Source organism: Tachyglossus aculeatus, chromosome 13, assembly GCF_015852505.1.
Source record: "Tachyglossus aculeatus isolate mTacAcu1 chromosome 13, mTacAcu1.pri, whole genome shotgun sequence".
Lineage (NCBI taxonomy): Eukaryota > Metazoa > Chordata > Mammalia > Monotremata > Tachyglossidae > Tachyglossus > Tachyglossus aculeatus.
In genome coordinates, this window is record NC_052078.1 from 22,920,428 (window position 1) to 22,943,405 (window position 22,978).

Genomic DNA, 22,978 nt, shown 5'->3' on the forward strand with positions numbered 1-22,978 from the left:
AGTGCCTTAACCGTTAAAAAAAAAAGAAGCAGGAACCCTGGGCTGGTGATGCCCCTGCTAACCAGTCACTCTGGAAGGCTCAAATGGACTTAGAAGTTTCAAGGATCTCGGGGATAAAATAAACAAATTACTACAACAATGGAGTGGTATTTGGTGTTTAAAATTAACTCATTATCCATCTACAGTATACCTTGCTTCAAACCAAAGTATTTAAAATACAGATGTTTTCTGTGTCGCTTATGCACTTGGATGAGAGAAGCAGCATGGCTCAGTGGAAAGAGCCCGGGCTTTGGAGTCAGAGGTCATGGGCTCAAATCCCGGCTCTGCCAATTGTCAGCTGTGTGACGTTGGACAAGTCATTTCACTTCTCTGTGCCTTGGTTCCCTCATCTGTAAAATGGGGATGAAGACTGTGAGCCCCCTGTGGGACCACCTGATCACCTTGTAACCTCCCCAGCACTTAGAACAGTGCATTGCACACACTAAGCGCTTAATAAATGCCATCATTATTATTATTATTATTATTATCTGTGATCTTTGGTCATTTGATAATCGTTGCAATCAATGCCATAGCACTTATGTACATATCGTTAATTTATATACTATAAACTATTTATTTACATGCATATCTGTTTCCTCTTCTAGACTGTAAGCTCGTTTTGGGTAGGGAACATGTCTGCCAACTCTGTTCTATTGTACTGGCTTAGTACAGTGCTCTGCACACGGTAAGTGCTCAATAAATAATCACTGATTGATTGATGGATGGGTGCTTTTTTTCAGGCAGGCAGAAGTAAGAAGACATCACAAACTGAATATCAATAAATACCATTGCTGATGGTTTTAGAGGATTAGCATTGCTGTATCTTTCCTAGCCAGTAATGCCTAGGAAATAAAAGCAGTGCACACTGATTATTCTTAAAAAAAAAAGCCTCGTGACACCATTAGAGCTCTATGGCCTCCTGTAACTGTTGCCCCCCAAAGAAAAAGAAACGGCTCTTCACAAACCCCAGAAACGCTCTTCAACGAAGGGGTTCCATCTCTGAAACGCCGGGAGATCTAGGACCGTGAAAATCCTATTTCCAAAGTTTGGGACCGTCACCCCTACCTCTGAAAACCTGAGCGGAATTGGATCTCGCCGGTCCCGAAATTGTCACTACTGGGGTCGCGTTGTTTCGGGTGGCACCTCAGCTGTGCCCTGTGGCACCCTGAGGTGGAATTTCTCACCCCGAGCCAAGTACCCTCCATCTGGGGGTGACAGCGTTTCCGCTTGGAGGAAGGACGGGGGAAAATGATTAGTGATTCAGTGCTGCGGCTTGGTCAGCCAACACCCCGCACACGTGTGTACACACACATACACACACACACTCCTGCTCCTTTCACAGCCCACAGAGAGAATAAGGTGGTTTTACTGGGGGGAGGCGGGCCCAGAATGGGGGTTCGGCCTCAGAGAGCTATAAACAAGGCTGTCCTCGGGCATCTAACTGAAGCCACCCTTCAATTCCCACCCAATCACTTAAAGCAGAGGTGCCTCAGCATTTGTGTTAGCTCTCTTTGTCAAATCAAATACCAGACAGCCATTTTGCAGTACTCGGCAGATCTGGACAGCCCCTCGAGACGCACAAAAAGACAGCAGACGATTCCACCGGGGCAGCAGGCAATTATTTCCGCCCAGCCGGCTCATCTATTGACCTCCACCGAGACCTATTTAATCGCAATCCTCCGGCACGAGGATCCTCCCAGGCTCATTCCTGATCCCGCGTAACCGTGAAAATACGACAAGGAGCGACACCGGGTACGTTCAGACCCCTCCGGCCCCGACGGAGAGACTGTACGAGGCCCCAACTTTCAAAGTCACGGCAGATAGAGACAACGTTTGAGGAAATTTCCAGAAGCTCTTCGGCACCCAGGTGACGGCTCTCTCTGCCGGTCCTGAGGATGGGTTGAAACACCCGTCTGCCCCTATTTCCCTTCTCGCTCCCGGCCCTCTCGGCCCCGACGCCACACGAAAGGAATGGGAGAACTTACGTAGGAGACCTGTACTCTCCCCCTACAGCACTGCATGAAGAGGAGAGCAGAATACCATCAGCATGGGTCTGGCTTCGCCGGCCTCCTGGCTGCTGTCTGGTCTCCTCAGCCGAGCCCCAGACTCGGTCTCCTCGGAGTCCGGCCCCAGCCGGGGGTGACCAGCCAACGCCACATCTAGCCCCTGACCTGGTCCGAACTGGTCCTGGAGGCTGGGGAAAACTTTCTGATGGATTTGTTTTATTCTCCCCCTTCTGTCGTTCTCTGGGAGCTCCAACCTCCTCCTCCCCTCGAGGGGACAGAAGCGCCGTTTATCTTCCCGACACGATGCTCGGGAGCAGAGAGAGGATGCCGAACGGATGCATCGTGACACTCGGCCTGACGTGCGCCATTCCGGATCTACGAGAGAGTCCACCATGAGAGGTCCTCGGGGTGGTCCATCCTTGATCCGTGCCGGTCTGCGTTGGGAAGATCTGCTCCTTGCTGCTGCTGTTTATGATGCTATCGCTGCCTCTTTCCCAGCCAGCCTCAGAGTACGGGAGCCATCTCGCCTGAACGGGAAGCAGGATTGCTCCAGAGCCCTTCTTACCTGACTCATGCCTGACTGCTGCAGCTGTAGACAAATGCTCTCAAGTGCCAAAAGCTTCCATCTGGAGAAAATGCAGTCCGGGCGAGGAAAAGGACCCAGCCGTTTCCAGCTGAATAACGGGCACCCGAAATCCGCAGAGTTTCTTCCCTCGGCTCGGCTCGGCCAAGCTCCCGCCTGAAATCCCCCCACCCCCGGCCGGCTCCCGTTCCCATCCACCCCCGAGGGTTCACAAATTCGGAAGATCGCTGTGAAAAATCTCCGGGGGCTGGAACCCCCAAAGGTCCAGCATCACACACGCATTCAGACAGAGCCCCAAGTGGGGTCAAGATAGTGACTGTTTCCCAGATAATAATGATAACTGTGGTATTTGTCAACGGCTGACTATGTGCCAAGCGCTGTACTAAGCACTGGGGTGGATACGAGCAGATAAGGTTGGACACAGTCCTTGTCGCACGTGGGGCTCACAGTCTCAATCCCCATTTTACAGATGAGGGAACTGAGGCCCAGAGAAGTAAAGTGACTTGTCCGAGGACAGCCAGCAGATATGTGGCGGGGCCAGGATTAGAACCCATGATTAGACCAGGCCCGGGCTCTAAACACCACGCCATGCTCCTCCAGCTCTCCCCATGGCCCATACCACTTTTTTCCCCCCACCCCACCCTAAGGAAGCAGCACGGCCTAGTGGAAAGAGGCCGGGCTGGAAGTCAGAGGACCTGGGTTCTAATCCCGGCTCCACCACACGGCTGCTGTGGGATTTTGGGCAAGTCACCTCACTTCTCCGGATCTCAGTCCCTCATCTGCAAGACAGGGATTCAATCAGTCAATCAGCCGAATGCTTGGAGCCCTTACTGCGGGCACAGCACTGTACTAAGTGCTTGGGAGCGTACAATATAACTGAGCTCAATCAATCATATTTACTGAGGGCTTACTTTGTGCAAAGCACTGTACTAAGCGCTTGGAAGAGTATACTACAACAATAAACAAGACAAAACCCTGCCCACAACGAGCTTACCGTCTAGAGGGGGTGACAGACATTACTATAAATCAATAATTCCTGTTCCCCCTCCTAGACTGTCAGCCCTGCGTGGGACTTAACTTGTCTCTACCCTAGTGCTTAGTACAGTGCTCAGCACATAGTCATCGCTTAGCACATACCATAATTATTAGGAACCACTATGGATGCGAACTTATCTTTTTGGATCCTGATTGGTTTCCTGGACCCAACCCTGGTCATCTCATGGGAAAATCTCCCTATCTGGGGCCCCGGGAATGCCCAGTGCCATCATGATTTCAGAAGCAGCCTGGGTCTGGAATTCAGAAGGACCTGGGTTCTCATCCTGACGCTGCCACTTGGCTGCGTGACCTTGAGCAAGTCACTTCACTTCTCTGGGCCTCAGTTATCTCATCTGCAAAATGGGGATTAAGGCCCTAGGATGACTTTGCTCAAAGATAGAGTCGCTGTGTGGAGACAAAGGCCTTCAGGGGGCCCACAGATTGGGTCCCGGGCTCCCTGAGGAGCAGGAAGAGGTATCCACTGAGGTAAGCTTGTTGTGGGCAGGGAATGTGTCTGTTTATCATTCTATTGTACTCTCCCGAGCACTAAGTACAGTGCTCTGCAGCATTTAATGAATGCTAATGAATGACTGACAGAGCATAATACAGTGCCTGCCACATAGGAAGTGCTTACAAATACCATAATAATAATAATAATAATAATAATAATAATAATAATAATAATAATAATAATAATTGACTGACCATAAGGGAAGTTACAGTATGGAGGGACCAGGGGCCTTTATCCAAACCCACATGGGGCTCACAGTCTAAGGAGGAGGGAGGACAGGGATTGAATCCCCACTGTGCAGATGAGGGAGCTGAGGTACGGAAAATCAATCGTATTAATCGAGTGTGTACTGAATGATAATAATAACAATAATTGTGATATTTGTTAAGCACTTACTATGTGTCAGGCACTGTACTAAGCTTTGAGGTAAATGCAAGATAATCAGGCCCCACATGGGGCTCACAAATTAGGGAGGAGGGAGAACAGAGATCGAATCCCCATTGCGCAGTTGAGGGAACTGAGGCACAGAAAATCAATCACTCATATTAACTGAGAGTACTGTAACAATAAAAATGAAAAGAAGAAGAATAACAACAATGAAAATAATAATGACTGTGGTATTTGTTAAGTGCTTACTATTTTCCAGAATCAAACAGCACAGGGCTGGGAGTCGGAGGACCTGGTTTCTAATCCCCGCTCAGCCACTTGTCTGCTCTGGGATTTTGGGCAAGTCGCTTCACTTCTCTGAGCCTCCATCCCCTCACATGCAAAATGGAAATTCCAAACATGTTCCCTCTCCTATTCAGACTGTGAGCCCCATTTGAATCTGATTATCTTACATCTACCCCACTGCTTAGGACCATGCTTGACACCTAGTGAGCACCTAAACTATCCCACAATTATTATCTCATCATCACCGGTCACTGCACCATTTTTTATCACACCCGCTGTCTGATCAGAACTTCCTAACCTGCCAAAATAATAATAATAATGATATTTGTTAAGCAGTTACTATATGCCAAATGCTACACTAAGCATTGGAGAGATACAAGATAGATCAGACAAAATCTCTAGCAATCGACCAACTGTATTTATTGAGCACTTACTCCGGGAAGAGCACTGTACTAAGTGTTGGAAGAGATTAATGCAACATAGTTGGTAGGCACGTTCCCTGTCCGCAACGAGCTTACAATCTAAAGGGGGAGGCAGGAGGCAGGGAGGTCAACAAGGAGGCTGACACAATCCCTATCCCATCTGAGGCTCACACTCTCAGTAGGAGGGAGAGAAAGGATATTGACTCCCCAGTTTACATCTCAGGAAATGAGGGCACAGAGAAGGAAGCAGCGTGGTTCGGTGGAAAGAGCACGGGCTTTGGAGTCGGAGTTCATGGGTTCAAATCCCGGCTCTGCCAATTGTCAGCTGTGTGAGTTTGGGCAAGTCACTTCGCTTCTCTGGGCCTCAGTTACCTCATCAGTAAAATGGGGATGAAGACTCTGAGCCCTCTGTGGGACAACCTGATCACCCTGTCACCTCCCCAGCGCTTAGAACAGTGCTTTGCACATAGTAAGCGCTTAATAAATGCCATCATTGTTATTATTGTCTAAGGTCAAACAGTAAGCTAGAGACGGAGCTTGAAAGAATGAACTTTCCCTGCCAGCAACAAGCTTACAGTCCAGAAGGAGCTGTTAAGCATCTACTATGTGCCAGCACCTTATTAAGCGCAGGGGTAGATATAAGCTAATCAGGTTGGACACAGTCCCTGTCCCACCTGGGGCTCACAGTCTTAATTCCCATTTTCCAGATGAGGTAACTGAAGCACAGAGAAGGGCCCCCTAATTCCTTCTCATCCTCTCAGCTGCCCTTTTGACCCCTGTGGACCACCTCCTGATAACACTACCTAAACTCGGTTTACCAACGTAGTTTTTCCCCATTTCTCCTCTACCCTCCCGGGACACCCCTTCTCAGTCTGTTTCACTGATTCTTTCTTAAAAAATAGAATTTGTTAGGCGCTTACTATGTGCCAGACACTGTGCTAAACACTGTTAGATACAAGCTAATCAGGTTGGACACAGTTCATGTCCCTCGTGGGGCTGACAGTCTTAATCCCCATCCTACAGACGGGGTCACTGAGGCCCAGAAAAGTGAAGCAGTGTGGATAGTGGATAGAGCACGGGCCTGGGAATCAGAAGGGTCTGGGTTTTAATCCCGGCTGCATCATTTGTCTGCTGTGTGACCCTGGGCAAGTCATTTCACTTCTCTGTGACTGTCCCATGTGGGACAGAGACTAGATCCAACCCGATTAACTTGTATCTATCCCAGCGCTTAGTACAGTGTTTGGCACACAGTAAGCGTTTAACAAATATTATTATCATCATTTATTCACAAGGGTAAAGGAAGGTAAAAATAAATGTACAATATATATACAACGCTATGTTGGGGGGTTCCAGGTCTCTATATGGTTCTGAGATTTTAGAAACACACACACACACACATATACACAAAGCAATAATTTCTGATTTCCAGAGCAATGTCCTCCACAGCCCTTGAAGCATAAAATGGCCAAACAAAATTCTCAAAATTGACATCTTGGATGGGTCCCTGCATATAGTAGTCGCTCATTAAATAATAATAATAGCATTTGTCAAGTGCTTATTACGTGGCAAGCACTATTTTAAGTGCTGGGATAGATACAAGTGAATCGGGTGAGATTTAGTCCTTGTCCCGTAAAGTCCTCAAGGTCTAATTAGGAGAGAGAACTGGTGTGGGAATCCCCATTTTGCAATCCACCAGCGGTATTTATTGAGCGCTTACTGTGTGCAGAGTAATAATAATAATAATAATAATAATAATAATAATAATAGTGGCATTTATTAAGCACTTACTATCATCATCAATCGTATTTATTGAGCGCTTACTATGTGCAGAGCACTGTACTAAGCGCTTGGGAAGTACAAATTGGCAACATATAGAGACAGTCCCTACCCAACATTGGGCTCACAGTCTAAAAGGGGGAGACAGAGATCAAAACCAAGCATACTAACAAAATAAAATCTGTTCTAAGCCCTGGGGAGGTTACAAGGTGATCAGGTTGCCCCACGGGGGGCTCACAGTCTTCATCCCCATTTTACAGATGGCGTAACTGAGGCCCAGAGAAGTTAAGTGACTTGCCCAAAGTCACACAGCTGACAAGTGGCGCAGTGGCGGAGTACCGTACTAAACGCTTGGGATAGCATGATACAGCAGAGCTGGCAGATACCTTTCCTGCCCATGACGATCTTACAGTCTAGAGGGGGACACGGACATTAACATAAATAAGTCACTTTGTAAAAAAATCATGCCACTTTTTTTAGGTTTCTTATGGCATTTATTAAGCACTTACTATGTGCAAAGCACTGTTCTAAGCGCTGGGGAGGTTACAAGGTGATCAGGTTGTCCCATGGGGGGCTCACAGTCTGATTACAGTTATCACAGGTATCACAGTTACCTCAGTGAGGTAACTGAGGCACAGAAAAGTGAAGCGACTTGCCCAAAGTCACCCAGCTGACAATTGGCAGAGCCGGGATTTGAACCCATGACCTGTGCCTCCAAAGCCCGTGCTCTTTCCACTGAGCCTCACTGCTCCTCTCCCCTGTTTGTTTCCCCTGTTATAGTGTAAGCTCATCACGGGTCTAGAATGTGCCTAATGCTTCTGTTGCACTTTTCCCAGGATTTAGTACAGGGCACTGCACCCTGTGTCCCATATGTGCTCAATAAATACCTTTCCTTTTTATTATGGTATGTTTTAGGGGCTTATTATGTGCCAGGCACTGTACTAAGCCCTGGGGTAGTTAGAAGCTAATCGGGTTGGACACAGTCCCGTGTCCCACATGGGGCTCACCGCCTAAATCCCCATTTTCCAGATGAGGTAATTGAGTCCCAGAGGCAGTGAAATGACTTGCCCGAGGTCACCCAGCAGGAAAGTCAGGGAGCTGGGGTTAGAAGCTGGGTCCTTCAGACTTCACACTCGCTACGTCATGTTGCTTCTACTTCAACTAATCTTGCTATTGTGCTGCAACTGAAAATTGTACTGGCTCGAAGGCACTATTAAGTGCTGGGAAAATTACAACTAAAGTAAACCACGTATTCCCTACCCACCAGAAGTTTATAAGCAATTAATCAATCAGTAGTATTTAGTGAGGGCTTACCGTGTTCAGGGGACTGTACTAATTGCTCAGGAGAATCCAACAGAACTGGTAGGCTCATTCCCTGCCTACAAGGAGCTTACAGTCTAGAGGAAGAGACAGACATTAATATCGAGAAAGAAATCGGGGAGTATATATAATAATAATAATTTTGGTATTTGTTAAATGCTTACTAGGTGCAAAGCACTGTTCTAAGCACTGGGGAGGATGCAAGGTGATCAGGCTGTTCCACGTGGGGCTCACAGTCTTCATCCCCATTTTACAGATGAGGTAACAGGCTCCGACATCACCTCCTCCAGGAGGCCTTCCCAGACTGAGCCCCTTCCTTCCTCTCCCCCTTGCCCCCCTCTCCATCCCCCCCATCTTACCTCCTTCCCTTCCCCACAGCACCTGTATATATGCATATATGTTTGTACATATTTATTACTCTATTTATTTGTTTTACTTGTACACATCTATTCTATTTATTTTATTTTGTTAGTATGTTTGGTTTTGTTGTCTGTCTCCCCCTTTTAGACTGTGAGCCCACTGTTGGGTAGGGACTGTCTGTATATGTTGCCAACTTGTACTTCCCAAGCACTTAGTACAGTGCTCTGCACACAGTAAGCGCTCAATAAATACGATTGATTGATTGATTGATAAGTGACTTGCCCAAGGTCACACAGCAGACATGGTTGTGTGACTTTGGGAAAGTCACTTCACTTCTCTGGGCCTCGGTTACCTCATCTGGAAAATGGGAATTGAGACTTTGAGCCCCTTCTGGGACATGGACTGTGTCCAACCTGATGAGCTTGTATCTACTCCAGCGCTTAGGGAAAACCAGTGTAGCTTAGTGGATAGAGCACGGGCCCAGGAGTCAGAAGGTCCTGGGTTCTAATCCCAGCTCCACTACTTGACCGCTGTGTGACCCTGGATAAGTCACTTCACTTCTCTGTACCTCACTTCCCTCATCTGTAAAATGGGGATGAAGACTGTGAGCCCCATGTGGGATAGGGACTGTGTCCAACCTGATTATCTTGTATCTACCCCAGTGCTTGGCCCATAGTAAGCGCTTAACAAGTACCATAATTATTATTATTATTATTATTGTGTCATTGCACCAAGAACTCTGAGCTGAAGTAGATGCAGAAGTGTAACCTGAACCTGGAAATGAAGGCACAAAATCCCCTTGTTTGGGTTTATCTCCCCAGTTAGAGTCCAAGGTCAGCGTGGGTTGAGACCATGTCTTATGCTTCTGTTGTTCAAACATTACTGGAACGGGAAATTATGCAGAGAAAAAAAATCTTAGAAGCACCGATCGTGACGTGATAAAATGGAGTTGCCACAAGGCACTCACTTCTGAATGCAAGATCCCCAAAAGTTTTGGCTGATTTCTCATGAGTACCATGCATACATTTATCCTGTAACCTCCAGACTGTAAGCTTCTTGTGGTCAGGGGAGGTGTCAATCAGCTACGCTGTATTGTACTCTCCCAAGTGCTCAGTACAGCACCGGGCACACAGGAGGAGGTCCATAAATACCCCTGATTGACTGATGAAAGCCTGGGTTTTAATCCCTGCTCTGCCACTTTGCCGCATTAGAGAAGCAGCGTGGCTCAGTGGCAAGAGCTTGGGCTTTGGAGTCAGAGGTCGTGGGTTCTAATCCCGGCTCTGCCACTTGTCAGCTGTGTGACCTTGGGCAAGTCACTTAAGTTCTCTGTGCCTCAGTTCCCTCATCTGAAAAATGGGGATTGACTGTGAGCCCCACGTGGCACAACCTGATTACCTTGTATCTACCCCGGTGCTTAGAACAGTGCTTGACACATAGTAAGCGCTTAACAAATACCACCGCCATTATTATTATTAAGACGTTGGGCAAGTCACTTCAGTGCTCTGTGCCTCAGTTACCTCATCTGTAAAATGGGGATTAAGACTGTGAACTCCACGTGGGACAACCTCCCCATCCCCCCCCGCTCTACCTCCTTCCCCTCCCCACAGCACCTGTATATATGTTTGTACAGATTTATAACTATTTTACTTGTACATACTTACCATTCTATTTATTTTATTTTGTTAATGATGTGCATCTAGCTTTATTTCTAGTTATTCTGATGACTTGACACCTGTTCACATGTTTTGTTTTGTTGTCTGTCTCCCCTTTCTAGACTGTGAGCCCATTGTTGGGTAGGGATCATCTCTATGTATTGCCAACTTGTACTTCCCAAGCGATTAGTACAGTGCTCTGCACACAGTGAGTGCTCAATAAATGCGATTGAATGAATGAATGAAAACCTGATTAGTTTTTATTTACCCCAGCTCTTAGTACAGTGCCTGTTACATGGTAATCACTTACAAAAATACCATAAAAAAATAAAGAGAAAGAGACAGCACTGAAGAAAATGCCAGAGGAGAACATTAAAAATTCTGAATCCACTTTTCCCCATGACTCCTCCTCTCTCTCCCACCCACCCCTACACCACACAACCGCCTGAAATAGCTGTAGCAGAAATAGTTACTGATAAGAGCAGTAATTTAAAATTAGTCCAAGAAGAATACCAAGAGGGCACTTTTCTCTTCTACCATCCAGATTTATATTTAGAGCTCGTTCAACGCTTTATCTCCGCTCGGTTCCGTCACAATTTGGGGCTCCGCTTTGGGTGTTTTGGACAGAATTTTGTTATCATCATCATCATCATCATCAATCGTATTTATTGAGCGCTTACTGCGTGCAGAGCACTGTACTAAGCGCTTGGGAAGTTAGGGGACCAGGGAACAGCAGACATCTATCTGGAGAGACTGTGATGCTGGTGTTGGAAGAAATAGTAGGGCTCCAATCTCCTCTATACTTACCAATCAATCAATCAATCTCCCTTTTTATTTTTAGACCATGATCCCGCTGAGAGGCAGGGATCACTGCCTAATTCCCACCTGTGTGTTCTTTCCCAGTACTTAGTATAGTGTTCTGCACTCAGAAAGTGCCTTTTAATAAATGGTATCACTACCATTACAATAAAATCATCATCTTCCCTGTCCTAGATGTCGACAACTCTGGAATCGTCTTCGCCTCCTTGCTCTTTTGCAGTTGGCGCATTCAATCAACTGTTAAATCTCGCCCGTTCTTTTGGATCTCTCTGTCTTTTTTCCCCCCAAATCAATCAGTCCTGTTTATGGAGCACTTACTCTGTGCAGAGCACTGTACTAAACACTTGGAGGAGCATAATATAACACTACAACAGAGTTGCTAGCCACAGAATCTGCTCTCGGGGAGCAATTTGCCTGATCCGAGCTCGCGTCATGGCCTAGGTTAGAACGCTATTACCTGCCGGCCTCTCTCCCCTCTCTAGTCTGTAGTGCACCCTTATAGATGGTATCTGTTAATCATCATCAATCGTATTTATTGAGCGCTTACTATGTGCAGAGCACTGTACTAAGCGCTTGGGAAGTACAAATTGGCAACATATAGAGACAGTCCCTACCCAACAGTGGGCTCACAGTCTAAAAGTCTAATCGCTTACTATATGCCAAGCCTGGTGCTGAGATCTGAGGTAGATACAAGATAACGCAAGATAAGGCCCCGTAACACAGGTATAGATCTATAAATTATTCATATTAATGCCTGCCTCCTCATCTAGACTCTAAGCTCATTACGGGCAGGGGATGTACCTACCAACTCTGTTGTTTTGGAATTCCCCCAAGCGCTTAGTACAGTGCTCTGCAGACCACAAGGGCTCACTAAATACCATTGGTTGGTTGATTATCAGGTTGGACCCAAATCCCCGTCCCACATGGGGCTCGCAGTCTAAATAGTGTGGAGAATAGCTACTGAATCCCCATTCTGCAGATGAGGAAACTGAGGCCCAGAGAAGTTAAGTGACTCACCCAAGGTCACCCAGCAGGTGAGTGGTAAGAACCCAGGGCCACTGACTCCCAGCCCCTTGTTCTTTCCGTTCGGCCAGGCCGCTTTCCTGGATCATGTGAGCCCCACGTGGGACAAGGACTGCGTCCAACCCGATTTGCTTGGGTCCACCCAGCGCTTAGTACAGTGCCAGGCACATATTATGCACTTAAATACCACAATTATTCTAAAAGAGCTACTTGGCACACAACCCTCCATTCCTCAGTGCCCCCCAGGGTGGCTTCCCATCTCCCTCTGCATCACGCAGAAACTCCTTATCTTTAGCTTCAAGACTCCATCAGTTTCCTCCATCGTACATATCAGCGTGGCTCAGTGGAAAACAGCACGGGCTTTGGCGTCATTCATTCATTCAATCGTATTTATTGAGCGCTTACTGTGTGCAGAGCACTGGACTAAGCGCTTGGGAAGTACAAGTTGGCAACATATAGAGACGGTCCCTACCCAACAGCGGGCTCACAGTCTAGGAGGTCGGAGGTCATGCGTTCAAATCCCAGCTCCACCAACTGTCAGCTGTGTGACTTCGGGCAAGTCCCTTAACTTCTCTGTGCCTCAGTTCCCTCATCTGTAAAATGGGGATTAAGACTGTGAGCTCCCGGTGGGACAAAATGATCACCTTGTAACCTCCCCAGTGCTTTGCACATAATAAGCGCTTAATAAATGCCATCATTATTATTAAGTGCTTACTGTGTGTCAAGCACTATACTAAGTGCTGAGGTAGATAATGAGATAATCAGGATCCAGATGGGGCTCACAGTGTAAGCAGGAGGGAGAACAGAGGTTGAATCCCCATTTTGCAGCTGAGGAAACTGGGGCCCAGTGAAGTGAAGCGACTTGCCCGAGGTCACACAGCAGATAAGTGGTGGAGCCGCGATTAGAACCCATGACCTTCGGAATCCCAGGCTGTGGTTCTATCCACTGCACCACACAGTGATTTAGGGAAAGAGTTGGTATCCGAATGGGTGTTAGGGAAGCTTTGGAGGGGGGCAGTTGCAGAGGCAGGAGGGGTCAGGGCTACTTTGTGGGGTGACTGGTGATCCCCGTGAAACCCCGTACTAACCCGGCTTTGCCCACTGGGGGACAGATGGGGAGCACACCGTCCTCTTCTATTTATTCATTGATGTATTTTTTAATGGTATTTGTTAAGCACTTACTATATGCCAGGAACTGTTCTAAGCGCTGGGGGAGCTAGAAAGCAATCCAGTTGGACACAGTCATTCATTCATTCAATCGTATTTATTGAGCGCTTACTGTGTGCAGAGCACTGTACTAAGCGCCTGGGAAGTACAAGTTGGCAACATATAGAGAGGGTCCCTACCCAACAGTGGTCTCACAGTCTAGAAGGGGGAGACAGAGAACAAAACCAAACATATTAACAAAATAAATAGAATATGTACAAGTAAAATAAAAAGAGTAATATATACGTAAAAACATATATATATATACATATATATACATATATATACATATATATATATATATATATATATATATATATATATATATATATATATATATATATATATATATATGCAGGTGCTGTGGGGAAGGGAAGGAGGTAAGGCCGGGGGGATGGAGAGGGGGAGGAGGGGGAGAGGAGATTCCCCCTTCTAGACTGTGAGCCCATTATTAATAATAATGATGGCATTTACTAAGCACTTACTATGTGCAAAGCACTGTTCTAAGTGCTGGGGAGGTTACAAGGTGATCAGGCCGCCCCAGGGGGAACTCACAGTTTTAATCCCCACTTTACAGATGACGTAACTGAGGCACAGAGAAGTTAAGTGACTTACCCAAAGTCACACAGCTGACAACTGGCGGAGTCGGGATTTGAACCCATGACCTCTGCCTCCAAAGCCCGTGCTCTTTCCACTGAGCCAGGCTGCTTATTGGGCAGGGATTGTCTCTATATGTGGCTGATTTGTACTTCCTTTGGGCAAGTCACTTCACTTCTCTGGGCCTCAGTTTCCTCATCTGTAAAATGGGGATGAAGCCTGTGGGCCCCACCTGGGACAACCTGTTGACCTTGTATCCACCCCAGCGCCCAGAACAGTGGTGGGCACAGAATAAGCGCCCCACAAATACCCTCATTATTATTCCCAAGCGCTTAGTACAGTGCTCTGCATCCAGTAAGAGCCACCAGACATGGGGCCCACAGGCTCAGACCCCATGTTACAGATGAAGTAACTGAGACCCAGAGAAGTGAAGTGACTCACCCGAGGTCACACAGCAGACAAGTGGCGGAGCCGGGATTAGAACCCAGGTCCTTCTGACTCACCAGACCCCCGGTTCTATCCACTAGGCCACACTGCTTCTCCTGCCCTCTGGCTGGAAAAGTGCTGGGCAAGGCCGAGGGAGTCTGCAACTTGTGGCCCCGCCATTTGTCTCCTGTGTGGCCTCAGCCAAGTCCCTCAACTTCTCTGTGCCTCCGTTACCACATCTCTACAATGGGGATTAAATCCTCCTCCCTCTGACTGAGACAGTGAGCTCCACGTGGGACGGGGACTGTGCCCAACCTGATTAACATTTATCTAACCCAGTGCTTAGAACAGGGCTTGACCCATAGTGAGGGCTTAACGAATACCATTAAAAACGAATACCATTAAAAACGAATACCAAAAAAATTAAAAATTCCCTTTTGGATATGCCTGGCCGTGATTCAAGGAGAAGGCAGGGCCACTACAGAGACCCAGGAGGTGTCATGGCTTTCCTGCCGCCTGATGGCTTTCAGGGGAGCAATCCATCAGTCGGTTGTATTTATTGAACGTCTTCTGAGTGCAGAGCACTGTACTAAGCGTTTGGGAGATAATACAGCAGTATAAAGGACACATTCCCTGCCCACAACGAGTCTACGGTCTAGAGGGGGAGACGGACATTAATAGAAATAAATAAATGATGGATACAGACAGAAGTGGGATGGGGCTGGGAGGAGGGATGAATAAAGGGAGCCAGTCAGGGGGATGCGAAAGGGAGTGGGAGAAGAGGAAAGGGGGACTTAGGGAAGGCCTCTTGGAGGAGATGGGCCTTCAGTTAGGTTTTAAAGGGAGGGAGAATCATTGTCTGTCGGATATGAAGAGGAACGGACAGGACGTGGGCGAGAGGTTGGCGGGGAGAGAGACGGGATCACCACGTGCACCTCCACTATACCCCTATTTTTTTTTTAAAAAATTATGGTGTCTGGTAAGTGCTTACTGCATGCCCGGCACTGTACTAAGTACTGGGGGGCAGGTACAAGCTCATCCGATTGGACACAGTTCGTGTCCCACACTGGGGGTCACCGTTTAATCCCTATTTTGCAGATAAGGAAGAAATATAGACAAGTTAAATGACTTGCCCAAATGGACAAATCATCATCATCATCAATCGTATTTATTGAGCGCTTACTGTGTGCAGAGCACCGTACTAAGCGCTTGGGAAGTACAAGTTTGCAACATATAGAGACAGTCCCTACCCAACAGTGGGCTCACAGTCTAAAAGGGGGAGACAGAGAACAAAACCAAACATACTAACAACCAAACATACTAACAAAATTTGTCTGACAAATGGCAGACAAATGGCAAAGTAGGCATCTTTGCCTAATTGGCAAAGTGGCCCATCACTGGAGCCTAGAAGTTAAGACTAGTCAGAGGCACCTGGTAAGGACAAAAATAATGACAATAATGACAATAATAATGTTAGTGTTGTTGGTTAAGTGCCTACTATGTGCAAAGCGCTGTTCTGAGCGCCGGGGTAGATACAAGATCATCAAGTCAAACACAGTCCCTGCTCAACACGAGGCCCACAGTGTAAGTAGAAGGGATTGAAGGGGTTGAATCCCTCATTTCGCAGATGCAGCAACTGAGGCACAGAGAAGTTAAGTGACTTGGCAGCGTTGCACAGCAGGTGGAGCCGGGATTAGAACTCAAGTCCCTCTGACTTCCAGGCCCGAGTCCTGGGAGCGGGGATGGCTCGGGAGAAATAAAATCAGACCACTCCCCATCCCACAGAGGGCTCTCGGTCTGAGGGAGAGGGACCACAGGGATTTTATTCCCATTTTACAGATGAGGAAACAGAGGCCCAGAAAAGTGAATTCATTCATTCATTCAATTGTATTTATTGAGTGCTTACTGTGTGCACAGCACTGTACTAAGCGTTTGGGAAGTACAAATTGGCAACATATAGAGACTGTCCCTACCCAACAACGGGCTCACAATCTATTTTTGACTGCTGCGGAACTAAGGAAAAAGGAAATAAAATAGAAACACCTTCTAGACAAATTTCTCCTCTGGTCTATAAAGTCCTTGCTTGCCGACCAACCCGACTGAACAGCGTAAGGGCACACTCACTACGAGCTCAGTAAGTAGCCACTGACGGACGGTACCGATTGGGTAGCAGAACTTTCTTTTCTGAGCATTTCCATGAGGGAAGAATGATTCTACGCAGCTTCATGCGTTCCAGGCCTGTGATCTATCCACCAGCCCTCGCCGCGCTAACTCTATGTCGAGAGCTGGGGTAGATACAAATTAATCAGGTCGGACACAGTCCCTGTCCCACCTGGGGCTCGCAGTCTACGTAGGAGGGAGAACAGATGTCGAACACCCATTTTACAGATGAGGTAACTGAGGCCCAGAGAAGAGAAGCAGACACAAAGGACCTGGGTTCTAATCCCGGCTCTGTCACTTGTCTACTGGGTGACCTTGGGCAGGACACTTCACTTCTCTGGCCTTTCATTCATTCAGTCGTATTTATTGAGCGCTTACTGTGTGCAGAGCACCGTACTAAGCGCTTGGGAAGTCCAAGTTGGCAACATCTAGAGACGGTCCCTACCCAACAACAGGCTCACAGTCTAGAAGGGGGAGACAGACAACAAAACAATCAATCAATCAAACGTATTTATTGAGCGCTTACTGTGTGCAGAGCACTGTACTAAGCGCTGGGGAAGTACAAGTTGGCAACATATAGAGACAGTCCCTACCCAACAGTGGGCTCACAGTCTAAAAGGGGGAGACAGACAACAAAACCAAACATACTAACAAAATAAAATAAATAGAATAGGTATGTACAAGTAAAATAAAGAAATAGAGTAATAAATATGTACAAACATATATACATATATACAGGTGCTGTGGGGAAGGGAAGGAGGTAAGATGGGGGGGATGGAGAGGGGGATGAGGGGGAGAGGAAGGAAGGGGCTCAGTCTGGGAAGGCCTCCTGAAGGAGGCCACAAAACATGTGGATGGGTGTCAAGTCGTTAGAACAGATAGAATTAAAGCTATATGCACACCAGTAACAAAATAAATAGACTAATAAATACGTACAAGTAAAATATATAAAGTAACACATCTGTACAAACATCTATACAGGTGCTGTGGGGAGGGGAAGGAGGTAGGGCAACGGGATGGGGAGGAGGAGAGGAAAAAGGGGGCTCAGTCCGGGAAGGCCTCTTGGTTACCTCATCTGTAAAATGGAGATTAATAATAATAATAATAATAATAATAATGGCATTTATTAAGCGCTTAATATGTGCAAAGCACTGTTCTAAGTGCTGAGGAGGTTACAATGGGATCAGGTTGTCCCACGGGGGGCTCGCAGTCTTAATCCCCATTTTCCAGATGAGGTAACTGAGGCCTAGAGAAGTGAAGTGACTTGCCCAAAGTCACACAGCTGACAATTGACAGACGCGGCATTTGAACCCATGACCTCTGACTCCAAAGCCCGGGCTCTTTTCCACTGAGCCACGCTGCTTCTCTATGAGCCCCACGTGGGACAGGGACTATGTCCAATCCAATTTGGTTGCGTCCACCCCAGCGCTTACTACAGTGCCTGGCACATAGTAAGTGCTAAACAAATACCACAATTATTATTATTATATGGTGGATCCAGGATTAGAACAAAGGCCCGGGCTCTAAGAGGTCCCTGAAGAGGGAAGGAAAAGGAGAGCTAACTCCGAGTCACCAAGGGCCACGACCTTTTTAACGGAAACAAAAGAAAGGCTTAGAAATTCAGACCGTTTGGAACAGATTTATAAATTTCATCAATCATCATCAGTCGTATTTATTGAGCGCTTACTATGTGCAGAGCACTGTACTAAGCGCTTGGGAAGTACAAATTGGCAACATATAGAGACAGTCCCTGCCCAACAGTGGGCTCACAGTCTGAAAGGGGGAGACAGAGAACAAAACCAAACATACTAACAAAATAAAATAAATAGAATAGATAGGTACAAATAAAATAAATAAATAGAGTAATAAATATGTACAAACATATATACATATATAAATTTCAGCAACAGGGCAGAACCTGGAAAGGAGGCAGAAAGGCAGGGCGACCCACTGCTTATGGCTCGGGTTTCTGATAGGGCGGCCTGCTTAGAAAGAATCGGGTCCCAAAATCCCGTCTCAGATTTCCCTTTTTTCTGAATTCCCAACGAAGCCCTTCCTTTCGGTTAACAGGAGCGGTAGCATGCTCTACTACACTGCAACCACAAAGGGGCAGGGCTTTCCCATGAATGCCATCCAAGTCCTACAGTCTCCGCTTTAAAACTAATAATAATAATGATAATAATAATAATAATAATAATAATAATAATAATAATAATAATAATAATAATAGTGATATTTGTTACTACGTGCTACTATGTGCCGGGCTCTGTACTAAGCTGTGGATTGGAAGCAAGCTAATCAGGTTGGACACAGTCCCTGTCCCACCTGGGGCTCACAGTCTCAACCCCCATTTGACAGGTGAGGGAACTGAGGCCCAGTGAAGCGACTCGCCCAAGGTCACACAACAGACAAGTGGTGGAGCAGGGATTAGAACCCATGACCGTCTTCCTCCCAGGCCCGGGCTCTATCCACTAGGCCGTGCTGCTTCTTCAACCCCAGGAATATCTGAGCCGAGCAGGCTACAATAATGACGGGGGTATTCGTTCATTCATTCAATCGTATTTATTGAGCGCTTACTGTGTGCAGAGCACTGTACTAAGCACTTGGGAAGTACAAGTTGGCAACATATAGAGACGGTCCCTACCCAACAGTGGGCTCACAGTCTAGAAGGGGTAATCATTAGCTTTGTTTTGTTTTGTTGTCTGTCTCCCCCTTCTAGTCTGTGAGCCTGTTATGGGGTAGGGATTGTCTCTATCTGTTACCTAATTGTAACAATAATAATAATAATTTTGGTATTTGTTAAGCACTTACTATGTGCCAAGCACTGTTCTAAGTGCTGGGGGAGATACAAGGTAATCAGGTTGTCCCACATGGGGCTCACAGTCTTAATCCCCATTTTCCAGATGAGGGAACTGAGGCCCAGAGAAGTTAAGTGACTTGCCCAAAGTCACACAGCTGACAAGTGGTGGAGCCGGTATTAGAACTCATGACCTCTGACTCCCAAGCCCGCATTCTTTCCACTGAGCCATGCTGCTTCTCTCCAAGCACTTAGTACAGTGCTCTGCAAACAGTAAGCGCTCAGTAAAAATGATTGAATGAATGAATGAATGGTATTTACTGAGCGCTTACTGCAGGCAGAGCACTGTGCTAAGTGCTTGAGAGAATACAACACAGTTGGTAGACATGTTCCCTGCCCATACTCGATCAACAGTATTTATTGATCGCTTATTGTGTGCAGAGTACTGTACTAAGCGCTTGGGAGAGTACACTACAACAGAGTTGGTAGACACATTCCCTGCCTGTTTATAAGAAACAGCTTGGCCCTAGTGGATAAATAATAATAATAATGATAATTATGGCATTTGTTAAGCACTTACTATGTGCAAAGCACTGTTCTAAGCGCTGGGGGGATACAATGTGATCAAGTTGTCCCACGTGGGGCTCACAGTCTTAATCCCCATTTTTACACATGAGGTAACTGAGGCTCAGAGAAGTTAAGTGACTTGCCCAAGGTCACACAGCAGACTTGTGGTGGATCCGGGATTCGAACCCATGACCTCTGACTCCAAAGCCCGGGCTCTTTCCACTGAGCCATGCTGCTTCTCTAAAACACAGGCCTGGGAATCAGGAGGGCCTGGGTTCTAATCCCGGCTCCACCACTTGTCTACTGTGCGACCCTGGGCAAGTCACTTCACTTCTCTGTGCCTCAGTTACCTCAACTGTACAGGGGATTAAGACTGTGAGCCCCACATGGGACAGGGACCCTGTCCAACCCGCTTTGCTCGTACCCACCCCAGCACTTAGGACAGGGCCTGGAACACAGTAAGCGCTTACCAAATAATCATAGTTATTATGAATTATAACTATGGAAGACAAGAGGAGGGTGATCAATCAATCAATCAATCGTATTTATTGAGCGCTTACTGTGTGCAGAGCACTGTCCTAAGCGCTTGGGAAGTACAAGTTGGCAACATATAGAGACGGTCCCTACCCAACGGTGGGCTCACAGTCTAAAAATTTGAGTTGGGGACCGCTGCAGCTCAGAGCGGGGAAGGAAGACTAGAATCTCGCTGTGGGCAGGATGGTAAGGGAGCAAATGACACATTTAAAACAACCCACTTTCTTCCACCTTCTCTTATAATAATAATGGTATTTGTTAAGCGCTATGTGCCAAGCACTGTTCTTGAAGGCGTCTCCTCCAAGAGGCCTTCCCTGACTGAGCCCTCCTTTCCTCTTCTCCCCATCCCTTGTGCATCGCCCTGACTTGCTCCCTTTATTCATCCCCCGTCCCAGCCCCAAAGCACTTATGCCTATATCTGTAAATTTATTTATTTCTATTAATGTCTGTCTCCCCCTCTAGACTGTAAGCTTGCTGGAGGCAGGGAAATCTTCTGTCATAGTGTACTCCCCCTTCTAGACTGTGAGCCCGTTGTTGGGTACAGACCGTCTCTATATGTCACCAACTTGCATTTCCCAAGCGCTCAGTACAGTGCCCTGCACGCAGTAAGTGCTCGATAAATACAATTGAACGAATGAATGAAAGAATACAGTGTTCTGCACATAATAAGCGCTCAATAAATACGAGTGACCATCTGACTGACAGTGGACCCCCGGGGTAAACCCGCAGTCAAACTATAAAACTGTAAAACCTAAATAAGCTCGTTTCTGCGATTAATAGACCTGATTAGCTTGGGCCCGAAATACGACTTTCTGAACATCGACCGTCCCCCCTGCCTCCACTCAGGTTAAAATGGAAGCCACTGAGCAACGTTCACTAGAAAGCACGGTCACTTCTGGCACTTTTTTTTTACCCCTTACTGTAAAAGTTTAAAAATCACACCGTCCCCTCACGGAGTCTCGAGAACGGAACCGGGAAGCCGGGCAGTTTTGCAAAGCCACTCCTTCTTGTTTGCGTTTCCCAGTGAGACTGGGAATTTGCCGTTTAGTGACATGAACTTTAAAACCCCTGTATTAAATTTGGCAGAGTACATATCGGAGCCTAATTTTAGAACGTGACCATTTTCCCAAACAGAAATATATCAGGGAAGCGGAGCAGGGCCCCAGGACTAGAAAGATAAGCTGTGATTGTGGGATTTTTTTTTTCCAATCAAACTGCAGGAAGAACACATAATAATGATGAGAGTGATAACTGCAGTATTTGTTCGGTGCTTACTATGTGCCAAGCACTGTACCAACTGCTGGGATAGGTATAAATCAGTCAGGCTGGACAATAATAATAATAATAATGGCATTTATTAAGCACTTACTATGTGCCAAGCACTGTTCTAAGCGCTGGGGAGGTTACAAGGTGATCAGGTTGTCCCACGGGGGGCTCACATTAATCCCCATTTTACAGATGAAGGAACTGAGGCCCAGAGAAGTTAAATGACTTGCCCAAAGTCACACAGCTGACAATTGGCGGAGCCAGGATTTGAACCCATGACCTCTGACTCCGAAGCCCGTGCTCTTTCCACTGAGCCACGCTGCTTCTCAAGGTCCGTGTCCCACATGGGGCTCACCGTCTTAATCCCCATTGCACTGATGAGGGAACTGAGGCCCAGAAAAGTGAAGTGACTTGACCAAGGCCACACAGCTGACAGTTGGTGGGGCCGGGATTCGAACCCAGGACCTCTGACTCTAAAGCCCATGTTCTTTCCACTGAGCCACGCTGCTTCTCTAGAAGCATAGCTGAGATTAGAACCCATGACTGCGCGCTACCCACTAAGCCACGCCGATATTCAGGCTGCAGAAGGAGGGGTTCCTGCGCCAATATAATCAATCCATCAATGTTATTTATTGAACGCTTTCTATTTGCAGAGCACTGTTTTAAGAGCTTGGGGTAGTACAACACATCAGATATAGCAGACATGTTCCCTGCCAACAATAAATGTAGTCTGCATATTCCATATAACCAACATAAAATCCGGAAACTCGGTACAGTTGACTTTGAAGTGAATCCTGAATATTGGTCAGATATTGGCCCCTCCATCATAGTTTTAATGCTGGCAAGGGAGACTTGCCAGCACAAATGTAGTCTCAAGAGGAACTTAATTTATTGCATTATCATTTCTTGTCCATACACTCTGTCTCACCGTGAACCTCGGAGCGCTCGTAAAAATAGTAATAACTTGGGCTGAATCACACTATTTTAGGAATTCAAAATGGTTCTTAGGCGGCCCACGGAAAGTTTATGGCGCGCGTGGAGACGAATGCCAAGATGGCATTGCCAGCCAAGGTCATTTAAGGAGGAGAAGCAGTGTGGCCTAGTGAATGGAGCCCGGGCCTAGAAGTCAGAAAGATCTGGGTTCTAATCCCAGCTCCGCCACCGTTTTGCACATAGTAAGCGCTTAACAGATACTATTATTATTATT

At 46.8% G+C, this 22,978-nt stretch overlaps 1 protein-coding gene across 2 annotated transcripts in view; it reads right to left on the minus strand.

Annotated features, from left to right (window-relative positions):
- The window catches only part of CACNB2 (calcium voltage-gated channel auxiliary subunit beta 2), a 177,955-nt gene that overhangs the window by 110,310 nt on the left and 44,667 nt on the right, over positions 1-22,978 (minus strand). The window contains exon 1 of one of the 2 annotated variants that reach the window (XM_038755854.1): positions 2,025-2,591. The exons of the other annotated variant lie outside the window; for it this stretch is intronic. Coding sequence (XP_038611782.1) covers positions 2,025-2,060 — 36 coding nt within the window. The 5' untranslated portion in view covers positions 2,061-2,591. Of the gene's footprint in view, positions 1-2,024; positions 2,592-22,978 lie in introns of those variants that run through there. 2 annotated transcript variants of the gene reach the window in all.